Here is a 26,698-nt window from a genome sequence, read left to right on the forward strand (position 1 = left end):
TGAATGGTAGTACATATTAGTCAGTTAGGTACATTTTGAGTTTATGTTGACATTTTTCAGTAAGGGACATTCTCATTCTTGAGCATTTGATTGGACACAAATCTGTGAAGGGCAGGATGGGTCATCAATATTTTTTCATTTTCCCAGAATATAAAATGTTCATAGTGACAAGATTATCTATAGGCTTGATATGCATACGGCAGAATGCAGCATAAAACAAAAAACTTTTTTTTTTGGATAAGTTGAAACAAAAAATTAGACAAAAGTTAAAGTAAACACATTTGGACACAAACGATCAAGTAAACACACTACAGCTGAAAAGAGACTGTTAAGGCAGGAAATAACATGTTTGCAAAAGCAGTATCTCTTAACTGTGAGTGAGTGCGTGTGTGTGTGTTCACAGCGGTTTTGAAGATGAGTGTTTTCAGGCACCGTTGAACAAGTGCCAGTTGGAGTGCGCTACAGTGAAAAACAGCGTGTGTGTCTGACAGATGTGTGTGAGACATCAATCCACACATCCTAATACTAGATCTACAGCACCGTGTGTGTGTGTGTGTGTGTGTGTGTGTGTGTGTGTGTGTGTGTGTGTGTGTGTGTGTGTGTGTGTGTGTGTGTGTGTGTGTGTGTGTGTGTGTGTGTGAGTTTAGGCGTGAGCCACATGTGGTCGGCAGTCTCATCCCGCACATCATATTCTGAAAATATGCAATCATCGAACAGACACAAACACAATATGAGACTTCACATCGTCTACACTTGCAGATATATAAAGAAATGGTATATTTCTGATTTAGGATCAAAGGTTTCCAAAATGGGGGAGCCTGTCAGTAGGGTTTAGGCTGAGATTTGTGTGAGCGTGTTTGTTAAACAGAACAAGGCATCAGTGTGTAAATCTCTGCGTCTGTCTCTGTGCAGCTGTGCTGGTTATGTGGATGATGGCGAGTTTACTTCACCTAAAGTTCAAAGGTTAAGCAGCTCAAGCGCTGAATCAGTGTGAGTTTCATGTGAGGGCGATGAGGCTTCAGACATCCAATGGGGAAAATCTTTCAATTGAATTTAGTAAGACTGATTAAGTAGGTTCAAACGTAGGTAGTTTCAGATTTCATATAGGACATTTAAAAGGATACTTCACCAAAAACAAACTCTTGTCATTTTTTAAGAGTAGAAAATCAACCATTCAATCACAATAAATGGTGACTGGTGCTTTTAATCTTCAAAAAGGATGTGAAAGCACCAAAAAAGTGGTCCATAAGACTCATGTTATATATTCAGATGAGAAAAGACAAAAATTTAAGTCATTATTGATGAAACAAATCTCCATTCATGAGGAGTAAATCATGAACAAATCATTAAAATTGTTCATTTGATTAATTGAAAAGATCTGACTCAAAATTATTAATTCAGGAATAGGACATCACTACTTGTCACTCAAACATGCTAAAAAGAGCTAGAGAGGATTTTGGTCTTATTGTGTATGATTCGTCATAGGGACCACTTTTAATAGGCTTTAAAAAGCCTGTTCACACCAAGATGAATATTCAGTGGGAAAATTTTGCACGATAAATGGCTGTTAATGTATCTGTTTACCGGTAGTAGGGATGTGCATGAAGCCTAATTCCAAGTTCGGAAAGGCACGGAAAATGAAAAATGCATTCGACTGAGCGCCTAAAGGTACATGGTTAGGCTTGCTGCGGTAGTCAGTTATACATTACAGTTCATCTTCACGTGAAGATAGTAAGGAGAGATGACTGACGGCTCGGTAGAATGTGTCATTTCCTTTCCGACCACGGTATTTGACTTCGGGGCACATTCCTACTGTTTAGACTGACACGAATATTAGTATGGAATCAATGCAATATTTCGGCTTTTCTATAAGTGCCACCTACTGTCAGAGAGTGAAATTGTATTTTCCTTCATCCTGATGTTTTCTATGCATTGTTCTGAACTGAACTTTCATGCCGAACATTTGTGTTGGAGTGAACAGGCTTTAGAGATGTTTTTGAGTTATTTTTTGAAGATTGAATTCTCTAGTCTACAGCCTTCAGAATATCTCCTTTTCTTTCCCCACAAAAGAAAAAGAGTTATAGGTTTGGAATGACATGAGGGTGAGTAAATGATGACAGAATTTTCATTCGACGGCCTCTTTATCCTGATTTAAGTCAGGAACAGGTTGTGGGCAGATCTCCTGCTCAGCCTCTTTGCAATGTCACTTCCACAGCCTTGCGGTCATAAATAAACCGCAGATGTGTGGAACAACAATCCGTGAGACCCACCCCCACTCCCAGATTGAGTTACATGCCCACAATCTGCACACTTAGGGGGCCATACCACTAATCACACGCCGTAGGGGGGGTTATGGGCCACGCCAGCTCCCTCAACCTGTCACACGCTTGGTTTGATATATGAAATCAATAAAAGTCGCGTGGAGAAATCTGGAGTCAATGAAAGTTTGGAACACACGCACATACACAAAGAAACAGCAGGTATGGACATGGGGAATTTCAGCAAACATCCATTGGTAATATAAACAAACACACAATTGCTACAGACAAGCAATTTGAACTGCATTCCTGTTTAAAAAGATGGAAAAACACACACACACACAAACCTGTAAGGAGAAGGCTCGGAGTGCTGGGATTGGAATGAGGGCGGCCATGAAAAATGCTGTCACATTACTGATGGAGGTCAAGGCCACACTAGCCCCAGTCCTCTTCAGACATTCACCAGTGCGGTCCTGAGGAAAAAAAGACAGAAAGTAACATCATCGTATTCTTCCCCCTGGAGTCCACTAATGTTAGTCAAGGTTTTTTGCACCAAAAAGTGTTGTATATTAGCTTTTCATGTCCATTTTCCAACTTCTCTCTGACCCTGAGAATTAAACTGGCTGTTTTTGCTACTGTACCTCAGACTACTATATATAAATGACCTATGTTATGACTGGCATGTGAAATGAGTAACGATGTCATTACCAAGTTGCTGAATATGTAATAACATGTAAACATGGGGAGTATTATATGAATGTGTGCACAGTTTGACATCAATACCACGGCGAGTCCTGTTTTTGCAGCTAGTCTGATGCGGTTTAGTTTAGATGGCTGATCTAGGAAGATGACTGACATCTGGCTCTTAATAACGTTGACATTTTTTATGTTTAGAGTAGATTTATTAAAAACTGTGATATACTGCAAACTTAGTCACTTATTATTTTTTCATCTAATTGGTGTGCTTTGAATGATTTTATTCGTATCTTGATCGAGTTTGGATTTAGTACAATAGATATAATTCAGTGTAACTGAAAATGACAATAAAAATGTATTCATTTATAAAAAAAAAAATTTTTTTAATTATTCAATTTATTTAATTAGTTATATACCCCAAATATGGGGGTATGTGCAGCTCTAGATGTTCTGAGTGTATTCTGTACTGCTTATTTTAAGACAAAACTAATTTGTCAAAACTAAAGTAAAGCATTTATTAATATCTTGTCATATGATATAACAATGTTTTTGTTTGGTGTAAACTTATTAAAAACTGGAATATACCGTGAACTTTTACTCATTTATTTTTCATCTGAATGTGGTGTTTTGAACAATTATATTCTTAGCTCGATTGAGTTTATATTTCAGTAGAATAGAAATAAATGAGTTTAACTAGAAATGTATGATACACATAAAAAAATATTTAAAAAAGATTATATACAAATATACAAAAAATGAGGGTAGGTGCAATTCTTGATATTCTAAGTGTAAGACAAAGCTCAATGAATAACAATTCAGACGTTAGCAGTGAATAAAAAATAAATCAGCTTTAATCACTGACAGACACATTATGACTTAAAGTGTAACTTGCATTTAAGCGTGCTGAAGTTTAAATCGAAAAGAGCTGATAATCAAACAAATTGCCATGACAACTTAATGAGCTCAACTTCTGATGAAAAGCTTTCCTTTCTTGCCTCGCTATTATGTGGATTTTTTTGGAGAGAGGAAAAAAGCAAAAACATATTCATTTCCCTCCCTTCTCCTTATCCCTCACTCACACAGAAATATTTTCCATCAATATCATTTTAAACAAAGAAGCCCATGGTGCAGAAACACGATTGGCTCGTTGTCTTGTTAGGATAAGCTCTCTCTCCTCGTTTCAGAGCCATTCAGGGTACGAGGCGCAAAAGAAACAGTTCAAAACCTCATCTCCGTACACACAGAGGTAGAGATGAGGAGAAGGAAAGTTTTTTCTGTGGTGTCTGAGGACGTGCAGGACCACACACAGAGCGCTTTAAGACAGGAGGGCTCTGCACTCTCTCTCCTCCCACAGGGGAACTGTTTACTTTCCACACAAAAGTGTCGCTGCACGCTGTGCAATCTCACATAAACACAAGCAAATACATGCCTGAACTCAGCCGTCTGTCTGCATTGGAGTAATCTAAATCACCTCTCATACACCACTACGCGCACACGCACACGAAAGCTAAACAAAGATACCCCTGACAGACGAAAGCACATACACAAATTTACTAAAAAAAACAGATCACAAACACATAAGATTGCCATCGTCCAATCAAGTTTTGCAAGCAAAACTAACAACTCAAATCCTTAACGTCTGAGCTAGTAATGGCTATACAGACACCGATTAAAGATTTACAAAAAAAGTACTGTGCCAATACCATGGAAAAGTGATGATATCAGATGATAATACCATGGTATTTTGATAAACTAAAAATACTAAGTATGTGTAAAAGTATGAAGTATAGAAAGACTGTACTGCAAAATAAATTACTCTTATTATCTGGTTCTTTTAATGAAAATAGTTGTAATCATTTTTTTTATCAGTTTAACGAATCCTTTACTGAATGAACTTAGAGAATGTCAAGTTGCTATTGCTTTTAGTAAGTGTGAATTTTAAATTTTGCGCACTTAAGATTTGTAAAACGGAAATTGGCGTCATATATATATATATACATTGGTTTCTTCAAGCATCTTGTTGCCGCAGTTCTTCTGGATTTAGTCTGTCTCAGTTTTTTCCTGTTTCTTTATGTGATCATAGACATACTCTATGATAGTGAGATCAGATCTCCATGTGGAGCACCGGCTGTTGCCAGACTCTTTGTGCATCCAAAAATCTCACTGGATTATTACAATTAATGGCAAAAGTGCTTGGAAATGTAAACTAATATCTCTTACTGACACACAACTGCATAAGGTATAAATAATTGACTTAAAACCATTTTTTTGGGAGAAAATACTAACGTGCCTAAGACTTTTGCACAGTACTGTATATACAAATAGTAAAAAAAACAATGCACCATATTAGAATATAATGTACGGTAATATAATTACATTACATTAATGTAATATCTCTTCTCCCCCCCCCCCCCCCCCCCAAAAAAAAACAATTTAATATTTTTTTATTATTATCAGTGTTGTGACATTGTTCATTGGCCCTCAGCAGATCAAAGTGTGCTAGTGTTTTTGAAGTTACATCACAGGTCGGGGCAGGTACACACACATTCCTTTCTGTAAGTGATAACATGAGGGTACGCTCAGATATACCCCCTTCCTCCTGATAACATACTAGCTCCCTCATTTCTGAACTGACTGCCTTGTCTTGACACTATCTTTGGATGTGTAGTCACTGTGTGTTTCTGAGGGTCTGTCACAGGAGAAAACGATAGTTGTTTAGTTGTGTTCCCTGTTTTTCAGGACGTGTGGAATGAGATAACACACCTCGAATGGAATCCTTTTGTTCTGGCCAGTCTCGCTGAAAGCATGAGCCAGGAGAAAGACATCGTCCACCCCTACACCAAGGGCCAGGAACGGCAACACCTTTACGCACATGAAAACAGAAAAGCATGCTACATAAAGTACACAGTAGGTACTGTAACATCTTAGAAAATCAGGACAATAATGAAAAAGTAGCACAGTGGAATGAATGTGTTTTGTGTGAACATAAACAGGCCCTTAAATTACTCATGTTCATGCGTTGTACCTGTGTGGTGGCGGCGTTAAAGGAGATGCCCAAAAGCGAGCAGAGTCCCAGTCCAGCGGCGACAGAAAGAGTGACCAGCAACACTCCGGCCAGCCCGACCGCCCCCTGAGACTTGGCGCAGTCCCACCGCAGCATGGTCAGACACGCATAGGCAAGCTGCACACAGATAACACAGCTATAGCGTTAATCTGACATTATCACGTTACCGCAGTGCCGTTCTCATGAGTGCGGTCACGGCACAGCAGGGTCAGGCATGCACTGGCAAGCTGCATGTAACATAACACTAGGTCTATACACACCAAGTCTGAATTTTCAACATGAAAAAACTTTCATGACAAGATTTAAAAATGGAAAAATGTGTCTCAATATTTATTAATGATCAGTCGATCAATTAAATCTTAGGCTAGGTCAATTTTTTCAGTGTTTTTTTTTTACCTTTAGACACTTGTAGAGGAGAGAGATGGACAGAAAATGATATATGAACAGTTACTGTAAAAGCAGATTCAAACTCTCAACTTCATGAGCAGTATATAGCGTCAACCAGTTGACTAATTTATTATAATTTTATTTAAAGAATTCCTGTACAATTTTAGTTTGTTTTGGGCTCATCTGACCACGACTGGACACATTTCTTTGGGGGCGTTTACATTAAAACAACTAGATGGACTCCCAACATAATGGAAAACTACAGAGGTCTCAAGATGCATTTTTTTAAAAGCTGGGCCATTTTTAATTGTATCCACCTTGTGAAAAAGAAGTGCCCAAATCATAAAAAGTAAACTTTCATGACTATGTTTAACTCTTAAGAACTTCTTAAATCATTATGTTTTAATATCTTTGGTCGTGCTTTAAAGTACACGTTGACTATCATACTAAAGCACATGTAAAGTGCTTGATTGTAATTTTGTAACTGCAGTGCGTTATTTAATTACATTTAAAGTTTATAGATTTTATATTTACTGAATTGCAACTTCATTAAAAAGGTGTTATTACAAATGTATTTAAATAAATTACATACAAATGTCAATAGAAATTACAGTAAAGTATATTTTAGTTTACTATAAATACTTATCAGTGCATTAATTTCTGTTTATACTACAGGGCCGTTGAATGCTTGAATCTGATTGGTTGACGAACGTTCTGAGGTGTGCAATTATTTTCAGGGAACCGCACGGCTAAAGTAGTTCCAGGCAGGTCTTGACCGCATTACAGTTCCATATCACTTCGCGTAGTCAACTGTAATAACGGACAATAGGATACAATTCATAACAAGAGACACTGCCCATGCGCTTGATCTGCAATTTTCAATGTCTAACTTCACAATCAATGGAAACATGCAGTTTAATTTTAATAAATAAAGTAGTAGGCTATACAGTCATACATAATCAATAAAAAAATAAACTGAATATTTAAATAAATTGATAGTCCTGTTGCACGGGTTTTCGTAATTATTGAAGATAATATAACAAATAAATAAAATTGATAGGCCTATAGCCTACTTGTTAAAAGGGCTTTGTGTTTCATTTATTAGTCTAGTCTACTGTCACTAATAGAAAAAAAGAATGAACGAATTAATTAAAACGAATTGAATTAATAAATAAATAATAATATTGACGCACATGCTTCTCTCTAAGGCCGGTTATGAATGTAATTTGATACTTATGTTATGACTGATCCTGCACGCGTTTTCAGCGCGTTCAGTCTGTGTTCACAGCGGTGTTTAAAATCTGCTGCATTCACAGTCAGAGAATGTTTCTAGTCGCTGTGTGTCCAGCATTAGTCTGCTATCAGCGGCTCAAACCTCCGTTACTAACTCTAAAATGACGTTTTGGAATTAGCAACAGAGCATGGGTTTAGATGCGCAAGGAATTAGTCCTACATACAAGAACGTTTTAATGACAAAAACTTTACAAACGTCATGAAATACATCATCTGAACAATATTTCGAGGTGTGGTAACTGTAGTATAAGCGGAATAATTGACGACAGGCCGTTGAATTATTATAAAAATAATGCACACCCGAGGTGGTAATGCGGTCACGACGCGTAGCGGAGTGGCCGTTACACCTCCGTTGCTTACATAATCACTCTTTTTAAAAGTATGCTATATTGTACTTTTACTTCACAAGGGACAGAGACTTATAAACGCCACGCTTGGGATGCTCAAAGAACAGAGCAAGAGGTTTTGTATTTTCTTGTTATTTAGTTTCTCCAGTTTTGGTGTGAAATTACCTTAAAATGATGTTAACATCGAAATGAGGCATATTCCACGATTATTCAAAGACTCGGGTGAGTACTTCGGTTAAAATGTGTAACGCAGAATGTAGTGAATGAGGTTGCGCTTTAACCTGAACATAAAAGGAGAGGAAGTCTAGATAAAACTAAAGCTCTTCAGACAGAACTGGAGATGTGTGAGTGAGTTTACCATTAGGAGGTAGCCACTGGCGATACGGATCACGCTGACATCAGAGAAGGACTTAAGGATGTCTTCGAGGGTGGTGGTGGTGAACGTGAGAACTTTCTGAGACGAATTTACAGACACACTCTGCTGGACGGCCTGAGGACACACAGGACGGAAGGAAGGGAAAAAAATTATTTAATGTTGTTTATCTTCAATTCATTTACACCCTTTCTATCATTTTCTCACTGCTCATCTTTTCCTTGTTTTGTATTTTCCCTCTGGCGAATGAAGCTAATTAAATAAAGTGGAAATCACAGTCCCACAAATGTTTCAACAGCACAATTATCCAAGAAATAAAATCACAACCCCACCCCCTAAAACCACACGCACTCACATCCACAAACACACACACATGTTCAGCCCTGCACACACACGCACTAAAAGGAAACCCTATGCCAAGCGAAGGTCAGGGCTGACAAAACAGAGACCAGATGATGTCACACACAAACCACCAATGGGACGGCAGCTGTGAAAGAGATTGTGTGCTGAGCGGGTTAATGCGTTCCAGACGGTCCTGTCAAACACACACACACAGATACCACACACATGCTAAAACACACACACACAAGTGCTGGGGCCACCATACCAAGAGGGGATCTGCAATGGACACCCAACACTAGCAAAAACTAGCTGTGTTGTAATGCAGTCATTCCATATTAAATGAGCAAATCGCTTATTAAAAGCATACTAAAATGATTTGTAAACATTAGTTAATGCATTATTAGATGACTTAACAATGAACAATAATTTGACAGCATTTAATGTTGCATAATGTTAATTTTATATATAACATGTTGGACAAGTAATAAGTTAACATTACAAGTTGTTAACGACTAGTTGTCTAAAAAAAAAAATATATTATAAACTAGGGCTGTCAATATATATATATATTTTTTTTTTTACAATGCTTATTTAATTACTTAATTTACGATAAGTATGCAATTAATTGCAAAAAAGGGTGCGATTAATCACAAAAAAAAAACATTACAGAAAACTTTTCCGAATCCAGTGTACAGTGTGTGTACAGTGCAACAGCAAAGAGCTTTTTAGGGCTTGTTTTCATTTTAGACGTGTCAAGCTGCGATATTTCACAGGACCACATGGAGATGCCCAAAAAAAGTTTTTGGTGGAAACAACGTGAATGTACTGAAATGTATCTGTGCATAAATTCAATGTGCGATCAGTGTGTCGAGAGCCCACATACAGTTTGTTATACTGTATATACTATTGTTAATTTGTTAATTCATGTTTGTTAATAGTACATTCATTAATTTATACATTTTGAAATGTTATATGTAAATGTAAACATTGACTCTATGCAGTTTTAATAAATGCTGTAAAATGTTGTCCATTGCTAGTTCGACATCTAACGCATTATTGTTAACAAATTGAACCATATTAATATTTTATGTAAAATGTTAATTTATATACTATTGTTCATTTGTTAATTCACATTTGTTCAAAATACATTTATGTGCATTAATAATAAATGTTCATTGCTCGTTGTTAGTTCATGACACAACAAATTTATCCTTAATGCAAAGTGTTGATTTCTAAAACAGACAGGACCGAAATACCTCTAGAAGATGTTTTCAATGTCACAACATTGCGCATCAAATACATGTAAAGGGTTTAGTGTGCACCTTTCTACAGTGTCCCATCGTGACCTTTCCTGACCTTACAGATGTGCCCCGTTTTTCCAAGTTCACACTTAACCTGAGCGTTTAAAGTATGAAAAAGGGGAAAAAAAGGAAGTCTATGCCTTTGAAGGACTGCACTTAAACAGCTGGGTCCTAACCTCAAGAGACACAGCGCCTTTGGAATGTATGCATTACTTATGACTAAAGATGAATGCCTTCACACTGCATGAGTACATGTATGTGAGTGTATTTTCCAGGAAACACTGAGTTGGACTGAAGGAATGAATCGACACGGGCCCCCTAAACGGTTCATAACAAGATCCAGTTTTAGGCAAAGTAAAATGGATGAAAGGATACTAAAAACACTACAGCAGAAAAAGTCACTGTAAATGTCTCCACTAAAGTAGACTGAAGTCTGGACATCAACAGAGCATCTTTACATCCTTTCCGCGAGATGATCCGCGGAGAGAGACGTGCATGTACCTCAGAGTATCTCCTTTGCCAGGCCTCTAGTACGGCAGCTGCTTTGTCCTCATTCCAGTTGATGTGTGAGACTTCATCGTAGCCCTTCAAGTGCTCGTACATCTGCTTTGGGGTCATGAGTTGGAACATGGTCTGAAGAGCCTGTGCACTTTGAGGAAGAGTGAAAAGAGAACAAAATGTTGAGCTGAATGTATGTGTAAGTGTTTCATATACAAAATGTTGTGGTGACATTAAACGGTCAGCACACAACTTTGTAGTGCGTTGTCCTCGGTGCAACGTGTGGCCCAATTTCCAAACAAATCTCTCGATAGGTGTTGCTCTTTATTGGTTATTGTTTAGCATGCTGTTAAAGCTCTTGGGGGGAATGAATTGATAATGGCTGCTGCTTAAAAAGAGCAAAAACAGTCTTGACATTGTCATTTCTTGGGGATAAAAAAAAAACATGAAAAGAAGCACTACTGAAATACAGTCTGTCACTTTGCTCCACAGACGAGTTCAGACTTCTCCAAATGTAGAGTACAGACTCCCTCAAGTGGACTGTCAACCTGCTATTGTTCAATGAACACTTCTTGAATGAAAAAACCCTCGACTTTCTCTTTTCAGAAAGCAACAAGGGAGTGAAAAGATTCCTAGAAATCGTAGTGGAAGATTCCAGAGCCATTTGAGAATATTTTTCTCACCACTGCAGCGAATTAACATTTTTGGGATTTGCGACAACGTTCTTTCATAATATGGATGCTGAGTTCTGTCCCCACTCAAGGCCTAAAGAGGTCTGAAAAAAAAAAAAAAAAAAAGCATTTCGCTCAGAGTAAAAGGTGTGGGCTTCCTCAGTCTGTGGGAATGAATACTAATATGCCGTTTACTAATGATTACAATCTGCCAAGAAATTGTACCTCATACTGTACATGTGAGTGTGTAAGAGAGAGGGAAAGACAAATGTATATTTTTTCCACTGTAAGGCCCAAAATGGCCTCAAATTGCACTGCTAACATATTTAAAGACACACTTTACACGCTTCTTTTATTTCCTTTTGCACACCCTCTATGGTTTTCACGATTGTTTATCACCTTTACAATTAAAATACATTAAGATAAAATTATTTCTCTGAATGCCATCAGTGCTTAAATCCCAAATTGGTCTCTTACCTTAGAAGTTTGCCGCTGTCGTTCTTCTTGGTCCCACCTACGATAAGCTCCTCCTGCCAGTGCATGTACTTTTTGGAAAGCCCATAGCAGCCACCAGTCAGAACATGAGCCACGTCAAAAGGCTTAAGATGATGACAGATCATAATTCAGACACACTCAAGATGCAAAACAACTTTTCTTTAATCATGTATCTTTAGCTGTAGCCTTAGACTGGGAAAACAGATATCCAAAAATTATTTTTAGCTATTGCTCTATGTCATCCTTTGTATGCTGAACCCACCCGTGTCATGTTCTTGTTGGGAGCTGACAATGGGCAGTCAGGGTCCGCGGGATTCAGGCAGGGGCGATCCATGTAGCCATGGCCCACCTCTGCTTTGACCAGCATCTCCTCCCAGATGTCCACCGGAGTTTTTAGCATCTTCAGCTCAGCAATGAATCCCATCGGATCAAAGTTGGTCCACTGCACTGGGGGTTTGCCACTGTGTGGAAAAAAAAGAAACCATTTTATTGATGTGGACCTAAGGGCGCATTCATGTTATGGCACTCACACATTACAGCCTTAAAGTGTTTTAGATGAAGTACAACGGAATTGAATAGAAAGGCAGGGTTATAGGCACATTAAGTCCCATAGAAAGTTGCTAACATAAACACAGAGTACCCTTGACATGCCTTTTCCACTCCCAAATTTCTTAAGATTAGCCCATTGTTTAAAAACTAACATTGATCTTGTACGCTTCAAAAGATAAACTGTTTTTATAATGCGGCACTCATTGCGATAAGATTTGCGTTTATCAAGGTTGCATGTATTTTATTTGATTAAAAAAAAAAACTAATATTGTGAAATATTTTTTACAATTTAAAATAACACTCTTCTATTTTAATACATTTTAAAATGTAATTTATTCCTGTAATGGCAAAGCCACATTTTCAGCATCATTACTCCAGCATTCAGTGTCACTTGATCCTTCAGGAATCATTCTAATATGCTGATTTGGTGCTCAAGAAACATTTATTATCACTGTTGAAAACAGTTGTGCTGCTTAATAATTTCGTGGAAACTATGATATATATATATATATTTTTTTTACAGGATTCTTTGAACAAAGTTCAAAAGAACAGCATTTATCTGAAATGGATATCTTTTGTAACATTATAAACATCTTTACTCTCACTTTTGATCAGTTTAATGAACGAGTTCTTGTTAAATAATTAGTTAAAATAACTTAAATAAATGAACAGTGCATGTTTAACCCTGGATCCCTGCTTATGGGACGTTGGACGGGCTTAAAGTGGTACGGCATAACTACGGGGAGCGGAGGAAGGGTGACTGGATGGAATTCCGAAGGCTTAGGAATTGATGGATGCTGCACGTCACAGCGGTGGCAGCACAAATGTAGTTGGGATTGGATTTCAGCCTGCCTCCATAATAACAGCTTTGAGAAAATGGAATCAATCCGCTCATCTGATCTTTATCCCCTCTAATTATACTGCCGTGCCGGGTGATCCTGCTCAAGGCCTGGCATCTCCCCACAACTAACAGCCCAACGCAGCAGTTTCGCAAACCTCCCATACTTTGCTTGCCATCTCGTCTCAGTTGTTTTTTTCAAGACCCTCTTTCCCTTGCTGTGTCTTCACCGGTCTCCCGTCCCGCCCGTATGTTCGACTCTATCCTCAGACGGCCTTCCTCGGACCGAGTTCACCCTCCCACTTTCCATCACCCATCCACTTCCACCGCTCCGTTGACTGATTCTCTAAGCCTCCCTCTGTCAACCCAGCTCCGCCTTTCTGTCCCTGCACCATCTTTCTCTCATTTCTCCCTCTTGCTTTCATTCTTTCCTTTTTTCTGTATGCGTTTTCTTCTGCTCGCCCCTCTGTCTTTCTCTTCTGGCAGGCCTGCGGTGGTTCAGACCACATTGTATGTGCCTAACCAGGCTTGAGTCATTATTCCAAGTCCCCCAACCAGAACACAGTAAAATCCTTATTTACATCCATGATGGAGGGAAAGAGGGAGGGAGGGGGGGGGGCAGAAAAACTTTAGCAGACTTGGTGTTTGCCCACTGAGTGTAACTGTTGCAAGGAGCCATTAGCAGCAGAAGTGTGAGGCCTCGAGCGGTTCAACATTACAATGAAGGCCTTCAGAAAACCCCACTGGAGACTGTGAAGCCCCACTTAGGGCTGTCATTCGATTAAAATATAGTTATTAATGTAATGATTAAAAAAAAAAAATTCTTTATGTAACATCCCTATGTACTCGTCTGATTATGCAAAAATATAGAGATTATCTAATTCTCAAACTTCATGGACTTGATCTTACAAGCATAGTGCAAATAGTTTTTGATGCTTCCATGCTCTGCGCATTAGTTTTGCTCGTAGATGATATCAGACTTGTTGAGCTTCAATGATTATTCAATTTCACCTTACAAAGAGTGCAAATGACTCTCTCATTAAACGTCCTGTTTAGGTTTGATTTATAAATAAATGACCCCTAAAGAGGTAATTTATCAAATAAACATGGTAAAATCCACTTTTAACCACCACTCCTGATTGGATTGGAAAACTTTTTCCTTTAAATTTAGTTTGCTTGTTTTTTAGTTTTTAGTCATGGCTCTATTCACAGGAAGGACATGTCAGCGAAGTGTTTACTGTCTCAAAATTGCCTTTTTGGCAAATCAACTTGATTTCAAGATTTAGACTGGACAGTCAATTACAAGCTCCAATGAAATACAGAATGGAGTGTGTGTAACTTACGGGAGGTAGACTGTTCCTGAATGTAGCTTAGCACCTTCCCAGAAGCAGTCCAGAGGAGTGATGATCAGACATGGGTGCAGTTTCTCTATAATCTGAAAAGGTAGACGTGCTATTACTTTCACAAGCCTTTGGGTCCTCCTCTTAAGTTCCTCTTAATATTTCTACTAAAAAAGTCATTTTAAAAATGAGCATTATTCCTTACCTGGTCCACAAAATTGTTTTCTGTATAAAGTTCTCCTGATTTGTAGCATAAATGTTCCAATTTCCATTGCCTGAAAATGCAACGGTGGAAATTAGATATACTGTAAAATATACACATTCACAATATTTAACCTAAAATAAAAAAAGTCCATTGAGGCATCCATTGACATATAGTGCGTCAACTACCCAATAAAAAAATGATTCCAGAGGCTGTTGTGCCATTACCTGTTGTACATGTAAACGTGCACTCTGCTGGCCTTTATGGCGGAGTCGAGGTGCTGCTTCAGCGCGTCTACGGTCAGAATGTTAGTACCTTCCTGTCGTGGCGTCTGTATCATGAGCTGAGGACTAAACATGGCCTCCTCTCCGATCTTCTGCCGCGTGTACTTGAGTTCCTGATTCACCCTGCCACCCACTAGGAAATGGAAATAAAAAAATGGTGGAAAAGACGACTCAGATGAGGCTCTACAACAATTTAGTCCTTTTATTTATAAGTCTAGGAGCATAAAATGTTGCTTCGAATTCCACAGCTCAATGTCAGAAAATAATAAAAAAGTATAGTATGCTGCTTTTTTGCAGTAGTTGTTAGTTTTGTCCACCACCAAATGATCAAACCCCCACAATTGGTCGAACTACATCATTTTTGTTTATTACGAAACAACATAATTACATATAAATAAATGTTTTACTTATTTATAATTCACTTCAATATTCATAATAAAATGTAGTTACATATTTAGATTTTTATTACAATTTAAATGCATTTTAGGTAAAAGATGACAATGTAATGATGTGGAGTTGAGTGGGTGAGTCAGACGCCAATTCGGATATATTTAGTTCATTAAGCAAAATATTAATCAATGTGATTCAATTCATTAGAAACACTGACTCAAAGAGTCACTGAAGACAACCAAATAAAAATACGTTTCTGCATTATTTTGCTGTGTCTTTTTAGCATCACACACAATTTACCAAGCTGACAACTTCAATGTATTCATTTATTATCAAAAAGCAGTTGAAAAAACTAAAAGAAACAGAGAAGCATGATAAAAAGTCACTTAGCATTCTTCAGTGACAAACAATCATAACTTTCACTTCCGTCACACAGGGTCAAGCACAGTCTCACTGTAATCAATCATATCCTCCAGCCTCGATGAAAGGAAAAGCTAACACATGTACAGGCTCCCATCTGTCCTGTTAACTTGACTTCAAAATGCCTTTCAGTACACCCTTTAACACCTGCAGTCTTCTTCACAGCCTTCAAATCCAGGCTTATGAATTATGAGTGTGTGCGCAAGTGCGTTTGCATGCGCACACGTGTGTGTAAGCGCCTTGGCTTCTTTATTGCATTGGGGCAGTGGAGTCGTTGTGTGGCACACCTAAGCTCCAACAGGAACAGAAAACCCTCACAGCTACAAAAGCAGCCTTTCAAAGCGTCCTGCTGAACACCGTCCAAGTCCGCCTCTCAAAGCTGTCGATTCTTCACGCGCTCTCTACCTGACCTACGAAAATAGTAGACTTCTCCATTTCCAGGATCAAGCACCCTAGAGAAGCAGGCAACACGGTTCACAAGGACTTCACAGTTACTCTGAACCAGGTAATAATACAGGCTGGTACAGTCAGGCAATCTGTCAATTCCTTGTAACGTAATCAAGCAAATCATCTACTGGTGTGATGTGTTTCCGGATGGCAGGTTGCGTGATTCTGAAGCTCTTCTGAGATGTTGAAGCAGGGAGGAGGGTTCATTCATGGTCAACTATTTTACTTTGGCAGAATAGGTCAGTTAAATATGGTTGAATTTACCTTCTGAAGACTAGCTTTGCGTGTGTGTTACACGGGCAAAGTCAATTGACATGAGTTGTTGCATTACTTTGGCGGCATCAAAAAAGAAGCAATATTGTTCCCTTCAAATGTACGTGCGATTATAATGGATATGGTAGCTAACAAAAAAAAGGTTGACACTAACTAAATTGACTAACTAGCTCAGCAAGATTCCCCTCAAACTGTTGACACACCATGAGAGTAGATCAATGGACCATTAAAGATGCAAATTTGTGATCATTTTATTCTATTGTCAGCACTGTTTTTTAACAGAAGGAAAAGAAAAAATAGTTTTATGAGAAAAAACAAAGTAAATGTTATTCTCAGTTAAGCGGACAACTTAATTTGCTTTAGTTCAATGACAATATAAAGTAAAATAAAATGTTTTCTTTATAATATCACAGTATAAATGAGTTTCTTAGCAAGGAAATTATTCAATGTGGCAATACTTTCAGTTCTGCGGTACGGGTACACTGATAGCCGGCTGCTTTAAAACCCTCAGTGTTTGTGTAAGCACTCTGTGAAGAGAGTCAATGGTTTCTATTTACAACGTGTTTTTGTAGCGTTGAGCTTTGTAGCCAATCACAGACATATCTGTTGAGTGAGTGAACGCAATAACAATCAGATGCATTTAAGTTGGTCAGAATACGCTCAACACCACTCAAAACAGCAGAGTTTTTGTTGAGCGCGAGTTCTGCACGCTCGTAAATCCTTTCATTATAACCCAAAAAGTATAAAAAAAATTATCAATAATTCATTGCACAGAGTAGGCTTCATCGATTATAACAGGAGTTTGTGTAAGAGTGCAGCTTTGTGTACATGCCGTTATAATTGACAGCTTCATTATAATAGCAACAATCTTTGCTCGCTTTCTGAATAGGCTATAATTTTTTTTTTTCATGCTACTAACTACACATTGCAAAGTTTCTGGATTTAAATGTGCGATTGAATCCGATTGTGATAACCATAGAAATGGCCGGAACAAAACAATCTGATATTATGTGTCAAATGATCTGTGCACGAAGTCTTGGAGTGTAAAGGCAAAATAGATCTGCCACTTCTATGTACCGGTAATGTGTAATTTTGTTGTTCATTTTATTACTTATTATTGTTTGTTGTTATTCACTTGATTATATTATTATCTTTTCAAATCAGTCACTCAGTGACTTTTTACATAAAGCCTATTTAGAGGTTTTAAGTAGATCATAAATTAAAGTGCTTAGAACTATTTGATGTCTTGACAGTTTTTTTTGTTTTATGAATAAACAGAATAAGTTAATATTACAAACTGTTTCTTTGCATTTATTTAGGATTTATTGTCAGTACTGGGCGCACTATTCACATGGGTAGGGTACTTTGTACTGTGTGTGTGTGTGTGTGTGTGTGTGTGTGTGTGTGTGTGTGTGTGTGTGTGTGTGTGTGTGTGTGTGTGTGTGTGTGTGTGTGTGTGTGTGTGTGTGTGTGTGTGTGTGTGTGTGTGTGTGTGTGTGTGTGTGTGTTCATCCGCCACCACCAAAGTCATTTTTGACCCAGGAAAAACCCTGGGCACGAACAAAGAAAAATTAAGTCAGAATCATATGTTAGCAATTACCAATGTTTTTCTTAAGAAGTTACACTAGCAGGTTTTATACAAAGTCCTCTCCCACCTAGTTGTGTGTGGCAACAAGACTTAGGCTCTTCACAATTTTTCCACACTCTGAACATGTGAGAATGGTCTCAATTTCACGCAGCATAAGCAAGCATAAAACAACAAAAAATAAAACAATTTGCAACCAATTCAGCTTCTTTTTTTTACTGCTTTCCCCCTAAAAAACACTAAAACTTCAAAAACACAACATGCCTGATAACTAAAGCAAAAATATATATTTTTCTCATTAACCTACTCGAGCTCTGGAGGAAGAGCTGTGTAAAGCAATCTGTAACAAGTTATAAGCTATAATCCAATTTAACAATGGTTTTCAATTCACGAGACAGACATACGTTGAATATTTTCAAACCATTGTAATTGTATTAAAGTTGAAAATAACCATGCTTTTTTTCTGAGGGCAGACCACCCTGCCAGTGAAAAGAGCTGAGAAAGAGGGAAATGTCTAGAAGCATTCTGAGAAAGCAATGGATTTCTTTTTTCCTGGGCCCAAATGTACATCTGATCTTGTTTTGGGGCATGTTTAAAATATCCCTCATTAATTGCAGCTTCAAGCGAGCCTGAGCTTTACTTCAACATGATTATTGGGACGAGGTTGATTACATCCCTAACAAGCTTAGCATGTTCCTGATTTTGAGGCCCTGGGATCACCAACATGTTTTGGAGATGAAACAGCCTCAGATGCCAGCTTTCAATCAGAAAAGTCTCCACTCTGGATTACCATGCATTGGGTCACGTACATGTCATGAATGGCTCCTCTGATGTATGTCCTACAGAGGCAACAGGAAGGAACTATAACAATGCAAGTCGCTCACTTCACAGAGAAAGACTCCAATATTGCTGGAAACGTCATATTATGACCTGAACTCTGGAGAATTCAACACCCCTCCAGAGACTCACAGGTTCTGGGGTCACAAATGGCCTTGCCTCAGGTGTGAAATTAACACCAAAAGAAAATGTGAACGAGAAAGAATGACAGAGAACAAGAGGTGAATTCATTCAAACATGACTGCAGGTGTGTTTTAAGGTCTTTTAAAAAACAGCATGATTGTCTAATCCTGTGGATCAAAACTATAAAAACTAAAAGCCCATAAACTGTATCGACATGAACAGGTGTAGATATATTCCTGGGAGATAAAGGCCGTTTTCACACCTGGCTTGTTTGGAGCATTTGTTTCGGAACCTGGTGCGTTTTCTCCCTTCGTTTTGTTTAGGCACATATGAACACAGCAATCGCGCTTGGATCCACACCTGAATGAGGTGGTCTCAAAACAAACTCTGGGGTGGTTCGGTTGAGGTGAGAAAGCAATCTGGCCCGATGGACCAATGAACCAAGTGGTATCATAATTTATAAGAGGAAATGCAATTATATAAAAAGCAGCATCTACCTGTAATTATGTGAGTGAGCACACTAGTTAAAGCAGTTGAAAACCAAAGAGAGCCTCTTCATCTTAAAATATTGTGTATGCTCTACTTCATGCATTGCAATAATGCGGTCCTGACGAAGTCTTGTGAAACACACATTATCGAATATGCATTAATCAATTAAAAAAAATTAACGTCACATTCATTATTTACGTTTAAATATCGAGTAATGGCGGCTTCTGCTCCAGCTCATGGTGAAAATGACAATCACGATTAAACCACAGCCGAACAGAAAGGTGCTTTGTTCACTATGCAAAGCGGAAATGTCATAACGTTACCATGGCAGCACAACTGCTATGAACGAGCATCTTCAAAGGATATCCTGTGACTCTGCGAACTCAAAACGACTTTCATTTATAACTTCAACTTAAATCTGTCAACGAAGCCTTCAGTGCATTTAAATTGCCCGTTTTTAAAAGTTGTGTATGCACATGTAGACTAGAGACAAGCACTCCCACGGGACCCAACACGACAGAGTGCGGCACGGGATCTGATGGCCGAGTGCGGGCGCGGGCGGCAATGCACTCGTGTGTGTGTGTGTGTGTGCTGGTTGCGGGAGAATAAAACGATTCGCGGGTCCGACTCCCACAAAATAGAAATCTATAAATTGAACATCTCAAAACAAATAAATTGTCATTCATCTGTTGCACAAAAGCAACAAGAAGATCTAAAACATAATAGAAACGATTTACAGGCCAGAGTCTATCTATTTATAACCTGTTTGCAGCGTTTAACAATGTAGCCAATCACAAACATATGTGTTGATTTCTTGAACGCAATGGCCAATCAGAAGCATTTAAGATGGAATCTCCTCACCGCTCAAAATAGGCTACTGGCAAATCGATATTATGAAAGATTCATTGTGCAGTCAGTTTCATTGATAATAACAGAGATGTCCGCTTTTTAGGAATTATTAAGGGAGAAATCCGTCCCGCGCATGTCTCTAATGTAGACTTTAAAAACAAACAATAACGTTATATTTACATATTAACAGTAGCCTAGGCTGTAATCTAGTGTATGTGAACCTTTTTGCAAAAAAACACAAGTGCATTTTCGGACAAGTTAATTGAGTAAATCATACTCCCACTACGGTAATTAATTACAGAGCTATTAAACACATTTCCTAAATCGGCCTGTAACTGTATGTATACATCTTACATTTTATGAAACAGTACCATTAGTTAAAAATAAAGTTTAAAATGCTTCCTGTTCGCATATTTCATTACCCTTTCTGAAATACAAAATTTATTTTGTCATCATTCATAATTTCATGTTAAAATAATATACAGATGCACTACCCTCTTCAAAATACAGCTGATATATTGTTAGCATTCTTTAGCATAACTTAATTTTTTATACTGGGAAATTTCAAAGTATTTTTCAGAAAATGAATTAATAAAAGTTTGAAATACTAATGTAGAAGTTGTACTTATTATTTATTGGAAAGTTTGCCAATGGATAAATCGGCTAATCCCAAAAATATGCATTAGATTAATCGGGAAAATAATCGTTAGATTAGTCGACTAATCGAAGAAATAATCGATAGATTAATCGTCAACAAAAATAATCGTCAGATGCAGCCCTAATTCAGTTATTACTCTTTTTAACAAACCAGTCAAAAAAAAAAAAACATCGAATCAAACGTGAACTTATGAGTTATCTATTGGAATTAATCTAACAACTCTCTTTCTGAATCAGAGTGGATCTTGAATCACAAGTCATATTTTAACTCAATATGACAGAATTAATGACAATGTAAAGTATACACATTCAAAACAAACATTTGTTGTAATAAAAGTTAGTTTTCACAGAAATCGCAAAAAAAAAAAAAAAAAATCTAGAATGAATAAATTAAATGGACTGGAACCTGAGCAAGAACTATTAATCTTCTCTTAACTATCCTTAAAAACAACAGTGTTATTCTCATAATAATAATAGGAATTCATAATTAATTAATAATTTACAATTCTTAATTACAAATAATGATAATTATTATTATTATTCATTATTATTATTGTTATCCTCATCATGATTATGAATTTTAAATAATAACATATAAAGGATTTCTAGAAATAATCTCTATGAAAATAAGAATCAGCTCTGTTTATCTGATGAAATGTTTCCCAAGAAAAGCTGTAATAAAGCAGCTTATTATTATACATGTAAGCTAAAAAGACATAACATTAAAGCTAGGTGTGGTTTTGTAACGGCTATAGCAACAGCACGCTAGCTTTGAAAGTATTAGATCCCATCCTCCCTTCAGAGCGTCTCCAAAGCCACTCCTGCTCCAAAACACATGAACTGGAGAGTCTGCAAACTAGCATCACGTGTCTCAAAGCACATAACATTACAATAATAATGAACGTAAACGACTTAGATCGTTCTGACTTGTACCACCTGACTGCTGCAGATTATTTTCGCCGTTGATAGTGTCGCCACAGAAATGCACAGAGTCTGAAGCCATGAACAGCTCCGGGAACATCACATGTTGCCATCTCGCAATCACAGTACTTACAACATGGTATGAACGCTATGCTTTAACCTGGAATTAAAAACGCAAAAATGTGCAGCAGCTGAGACACCTATAAACAAATCAGATGATCACTTTCACTAACAAGTATGTAGGTACTTTAGACAGCAGAGAGGACTTTATATGAAAAACATAAACCATCAATATTGTCTAACTCACAGGTATGCAAGGGGTGCAGCAGGACAGCCAGTGAATCTGGTGTGCATGTCAGTGTGTGTTGGTGCCTCCACTGGGCCCATTCAGTTTGTTGCATAACATTAACCCTTGAACCTCCCTTTCACAAACAGGGGGAGCTGCCATTGCAAGGACTCTCCCATTGCCCAGAGTTTTCAAGCGCATTACTATTCTCGCCATTCAGCTGCAGAGTGGCTTTTGAGTGGCCCGTTTCAGAGGGGTGTGAGGGGTTTGGTACAAAAGAAACATCCCACCCACACCCCCCTCTCCACCACAGCCAAAACCACTGCACCCAACCCCTTGAAGATCATGACATAACTCCACACTACTGCAAGCTCCCCTACCGCCCACCACTTCATCCCGCCGACTACGCCAATCACTCGGCTGGAGGGCCGGGAAGAACGGTTGCTGGGGTCGCAGCATGATGGGATGGTGTGGCTTATGGCAGCTTTTTTAAATTGTGTGTGTGTGTCTGTGTGTGTGTGTGTGTGTGGGGTGGGGGGGGTTCTGTGTGTGGCAATGCCGGCACAGGGAGGAACTTTTTATGACTGTGTTGCGGGCGGGATTAGCTGGATTAGACTCCAACTCAGAGAGACCCCCTGTGGTCGCACGGAAGTTTCTGCACAGGGTCATAGCGGCATGAACTCTCTCCCTCGCACAACGTGCACAAATCCAGGCAAAAACTGTAGCACACCACAAACGGCCTCATCAACGACGCACCAGTTTCGACATGCCGCTGACTGCTAAGCTCACATCTAAACCAAAAAGCTGCCTTCAAAGTATTTATTACATTTCGTTTGGGTTGAAGAAAAACAATACTGACTTTTCTAGACGTCAGTTTTAATAGCGATAAAATTAGGTAGCATATCCACAAATAGAGCAAAGCCCTGCAGTGGCTCCATGCATTGACCTTCACCATGCACTTTATCCACCTTTCGCAGGGGAGATATGAAGGGTGGGAAAGAGGGAAAGTGAAAGTGAGAGGAAAAAGAAAAAGTGAGGGAGAGAGAGAGTCCCTGACCCGCAGCTGTAGCACAATGCCCCAAGCAGCCTGTTCGACCCCTGACACAAATTTTACACCGCAGCTGCCATTTACTCCACACCGCATTACCATATGTATGGCCAGCTCTCCTCTAATTATGCTAATCACCTGTCCAGATCTGCTCCACGAAAAATGGATGTATTTAGCAGTCCGCTGCCTACAAATACAGCTTACTGCAATCCAGAGATGTACATTCAGAGGGGCCTGAATGGGTAGATTTTTCCACGTTGCTGGCTTCATTCAAGTCCCTTGCCTTAAGAAAAAACTATTCAAATGAACTGGATCGCACTGCAACAAAAAGCATTAGGAAAAGTGTGTGTGTGTGTGTGTGTGTGTGTGTGTGTGTGTGTGTGTGTGTGTGTGTGTGTGTGTGTGTGTGTGTGTGTGATCAGTGTGCACACCTACCCAAACATTCGGTGAGCTCTGGCAAAATAAGATATCACTGGGACATTTCCAGTTAGTCAGGGTTTTTAAATAAATAATCACGTATTATTACACGAGTCTCTGGAATACTGTGATTGGCTGATTACATGCAGTCCAAAAATGTGATATGACAACCGATAACTAAGTTAGCTAATATAATAAGTCAACTCAAATCAATTATGCAAAAAGCTGCAACGGAGGCACTTCTACTATGGTTTTACATTCACATGCAAAACAATTTCATCAGCCTGAAAACACTTTACAACGATCAATTTCCTTTCCTTGGTTGCCGATAAAGCAAAATAGCGAACACTTTTTGTAGGTTAGCTTTAAAGGCATGTTTTAAGGTAAGTTTAAATTTTCACTACAAGTTTACTAAACAAAGAACAAGAAGGAAACTGGTCTAGATGTAGGCTGAACTTCGTAGTACCTTGGCCCATACGTATGAAGCATAACCGAAGCAGCAGATTGCAGAAAAACGGCCGTTCTAACCAAAACACAAATAACACTTCAGCTACTACGCTCCCCTCCCCCTCTCACTCTCTTTCGCTGAACTCCTCCGCCCCTCGGCCACAGAGAGAGGGAGGGTGGAGAGGGGGAGGGCCAGACCACCCGGCATCCATGGCAGGACTCAGTGTTTACATTGCTGCGCTTCACTCTGTAATACATCTGGCATCCCAGGGATGGACTCCCAAGTGAAGGGGGAAGAGGGGGGTGTCAGGGTGAGGAGCGGAGAACGGGGGGGGACTGAAGTGCAGTGAAAGCTTTCGGAAGAAAAGAGAGGGGAAGGGGAGTAGGAGAGAGCGAGAGAGAGAGAAAGCATGAGTCTTTTCCGTCATTTTGGTGTCTCTGTTTTTTGAATAACACGGAGTGGAGGTATGCAGAATATAAACACAGGAATTGGAGCGCTGTCAGGATGCTGGTTGTGGATGGGAGTTGCTCCATTCGTATCTGTCTTCCACACACTTGCGTCAGTTTTAAAACTGTTGACGCTGCCGCTGAAGAAATCATGATTTATAGACAGTGTAAAATACTAAAATCAAACGTATGTTAAGGAACTGCAAAGTATTAAACAAACTGTTTTAAACTTCACGCTATTTGTGCTACAGACATGAATGTCACCTCAAATTGAGTGGAAAGTTTAGAAGAGGTGCACTTTTTAGTTATCAGCTTTCACTTGGTGGAGAAAACAGGCAAAATTCCCATAGTTACAATTGAGAAAGGGCCAAATCTAGGGACAGTCAAGCGCCAAAATACAATAATCAGAGGAATTTGCTACATTGTAAACTGCTTTGTCATGCAAGTTGTCCTGCACTGTATGTGCTACTGACATGAATGGGCCCCTTAAACTGTGTGAATTCTTTAAAATACAATGCAGTTTCACTTTTCTAAGCAATCAGACATACAACTTTCACCTGGTGGAGAAAACAATCTCAGTTACATTTGAGAAAGAAGCCATTACTATAAACCAGAATATCACAGTATCCACTAGGGATGTGCAAGACTATACTGCGTTATATACTGGTAGACACGATTAACCGGTAGAAATTTGTCAACCGGTAGAGATTTTGGACTATCGTCTCTAATCGCGGTTACGCTCATGTGACGCTGCTGTGCTGCACGGTAACGAAAGCTTGTCGTTTACACTTTACAACCGTTTTTAACAGTTTAAAAAACATGTTATTTTATAACGTTAAAGCGCAATTAGCAGCGAAAGACAAATCATTTCAGTATATGCACGTGCTCTCTGAGAGACGAGCGCACATTAATAAAGCGTGTGAGAACTGAACTAAATGCTTTATGCCGCCTAATTGAACGGTTGAATACACATACCTATGTGTCAAAGTGACCATGTATTTGCAAGTAAACACAGTAATAATATCTTAAGTGAACGTAATCAGTTGAGAAGTCTATGGTTGAGAAAGATAACGCATGGGTATCATGATCCGTGCAGTCGGTCTTAAAGTGACAGCGTCCAAATTTACCTGCTGTCATTATTAATGCTAACCAAACAACAAAAAATAGAAAATCTCTCACTGCTCTCGACTGAATCACTTTTGTAACTGTAATAAGAAATGTATATTTAATTTAAACAGTAAAGAATATGTATAATTTATGTGAATTTTATGTAGTATTTCTATTTTCTACGTTTTTCAGGTAGGTCCATTTCATTTGTGTCTTTGTTCTATTGTAGTTTGTTTTCCTATATGCTTGTAATTGTTCTTTCTCTATCACTTGTCTTCAGCAAGCTTGATAGTTTTTTTTTAACTAGGCTAGTATACGTTTTTTTGTGATATTGAAAATGATGATAAGAAGAATTATGAAATTCCAATAATTAAACCTTATTTAAAGCAGAAATAATGAAATTTGTGATGTATATCGTTATCGTGAAATAAAATGACTCGTATTGTGATACAAGATTTTGGCCATATCGCCCACCCCTAGTGCTCCGAATACATCCCTTACAGTTCAGCCATGTGTGTCCAAGCCTTCCTGAGCACATCTAAACAGGGAGAATTCCACTAGATCCTGATCTTTTCACCACAATGCGGGAAGGTCACATTCTTCAGCTACTTCCTTCATAGTAGAAGAGAACTTCTTCCTAACATGAACTGCAGGTTATATACTCCTCCACACTGCTAACTCTTAATCGTCCTCATGTTTTCACTGGAAAACCAAAAGAGATTTGTCAATATGTCCACACCTGTTGAATGTAAAGGCATTCTCAGCCTACACTTTATGTCCAAAAACCCCCCGGCAGGAATAAACATCTGAAAAGAGCATAATAAAATGGCTCTACTCATAAAACACTGAAAAACTTTCAAAATTCAAATTTGCACCAAAAGGACAAGAGACCACCAACTACATCAATCGAGAATGAAATAAACCCAAGGTACATGTCTTCCATAATACCCAGATTTACTGCACATTGATCATTGATCTAATAAATTTACACTGCCCCCTGCTGGGTGTATAAAAACA

At 38.5% G+C, this 26,698-nt stretch overlaps 1 protein-coding gene across 1 annotated transcript in view; it reads right to left on the minus strand.

The window, feature by feature from the left end:
- ptch1 (patched 1) overlaps window positions 1-26,698 on the minus strand; it is a 56,675-nt gene that overhangs the window by 23,555 nt on the left and 6,422 nt on the right. The window contains exons 3-12 of the mRNA XM_079638316.1: window positions 14,882-15,071; window positions 14,658-14,727; window positions 14,456-14,547; window positions 11,988-12,186; window positions 11,708-11,829; window positions 10,563-10,710; window positions 8,404-8,535; window positions 5,980-6,135; window positions 5,718-5,816; window positions 2,606-2,731 (exon numbers count right to left, since the gene is read on the minus strand). Coding sequence (XP_079494442.1) covers window positions 2,606-2,731; window positions 5,718-5,816; window positions 5,980-6,135; window positions 8,404-8,535; window positions 10,563-10,710; window positions 11,708-11,829; window positions 11,988-12,186; window positions 14,456-14,547; window positions 14,658-14,727; window positions 14,882-15,071 — 1,334 coding nt within the window. The remainder of the gene's footprint in view (window positions 1-2,605; window positions 2,732-5,717; window positions 5,817-5,979; window positions 6,136-8,403; window positions 8,536-10,562; window positions 10,711-11,707; window positions 11,830-11,987; window positions 12,187-14,455; window positions 14,548-14,657; window positions 14,728-14,881; window positions 15,072-26,698) is intronic.

This window comes from Phoxinus phoxinus, assembly GCF_949152265.1.
Source record: "Phoxinus phoxinus genome assembly, chromosome: 15".
Classification (NCBI taxonomy): Eukaryota; Metazoa; Chordata; class Actinopteri; order Cypriniformes; family Leuciscidae; genus Phoxinus; species Phoxinus phoxinus.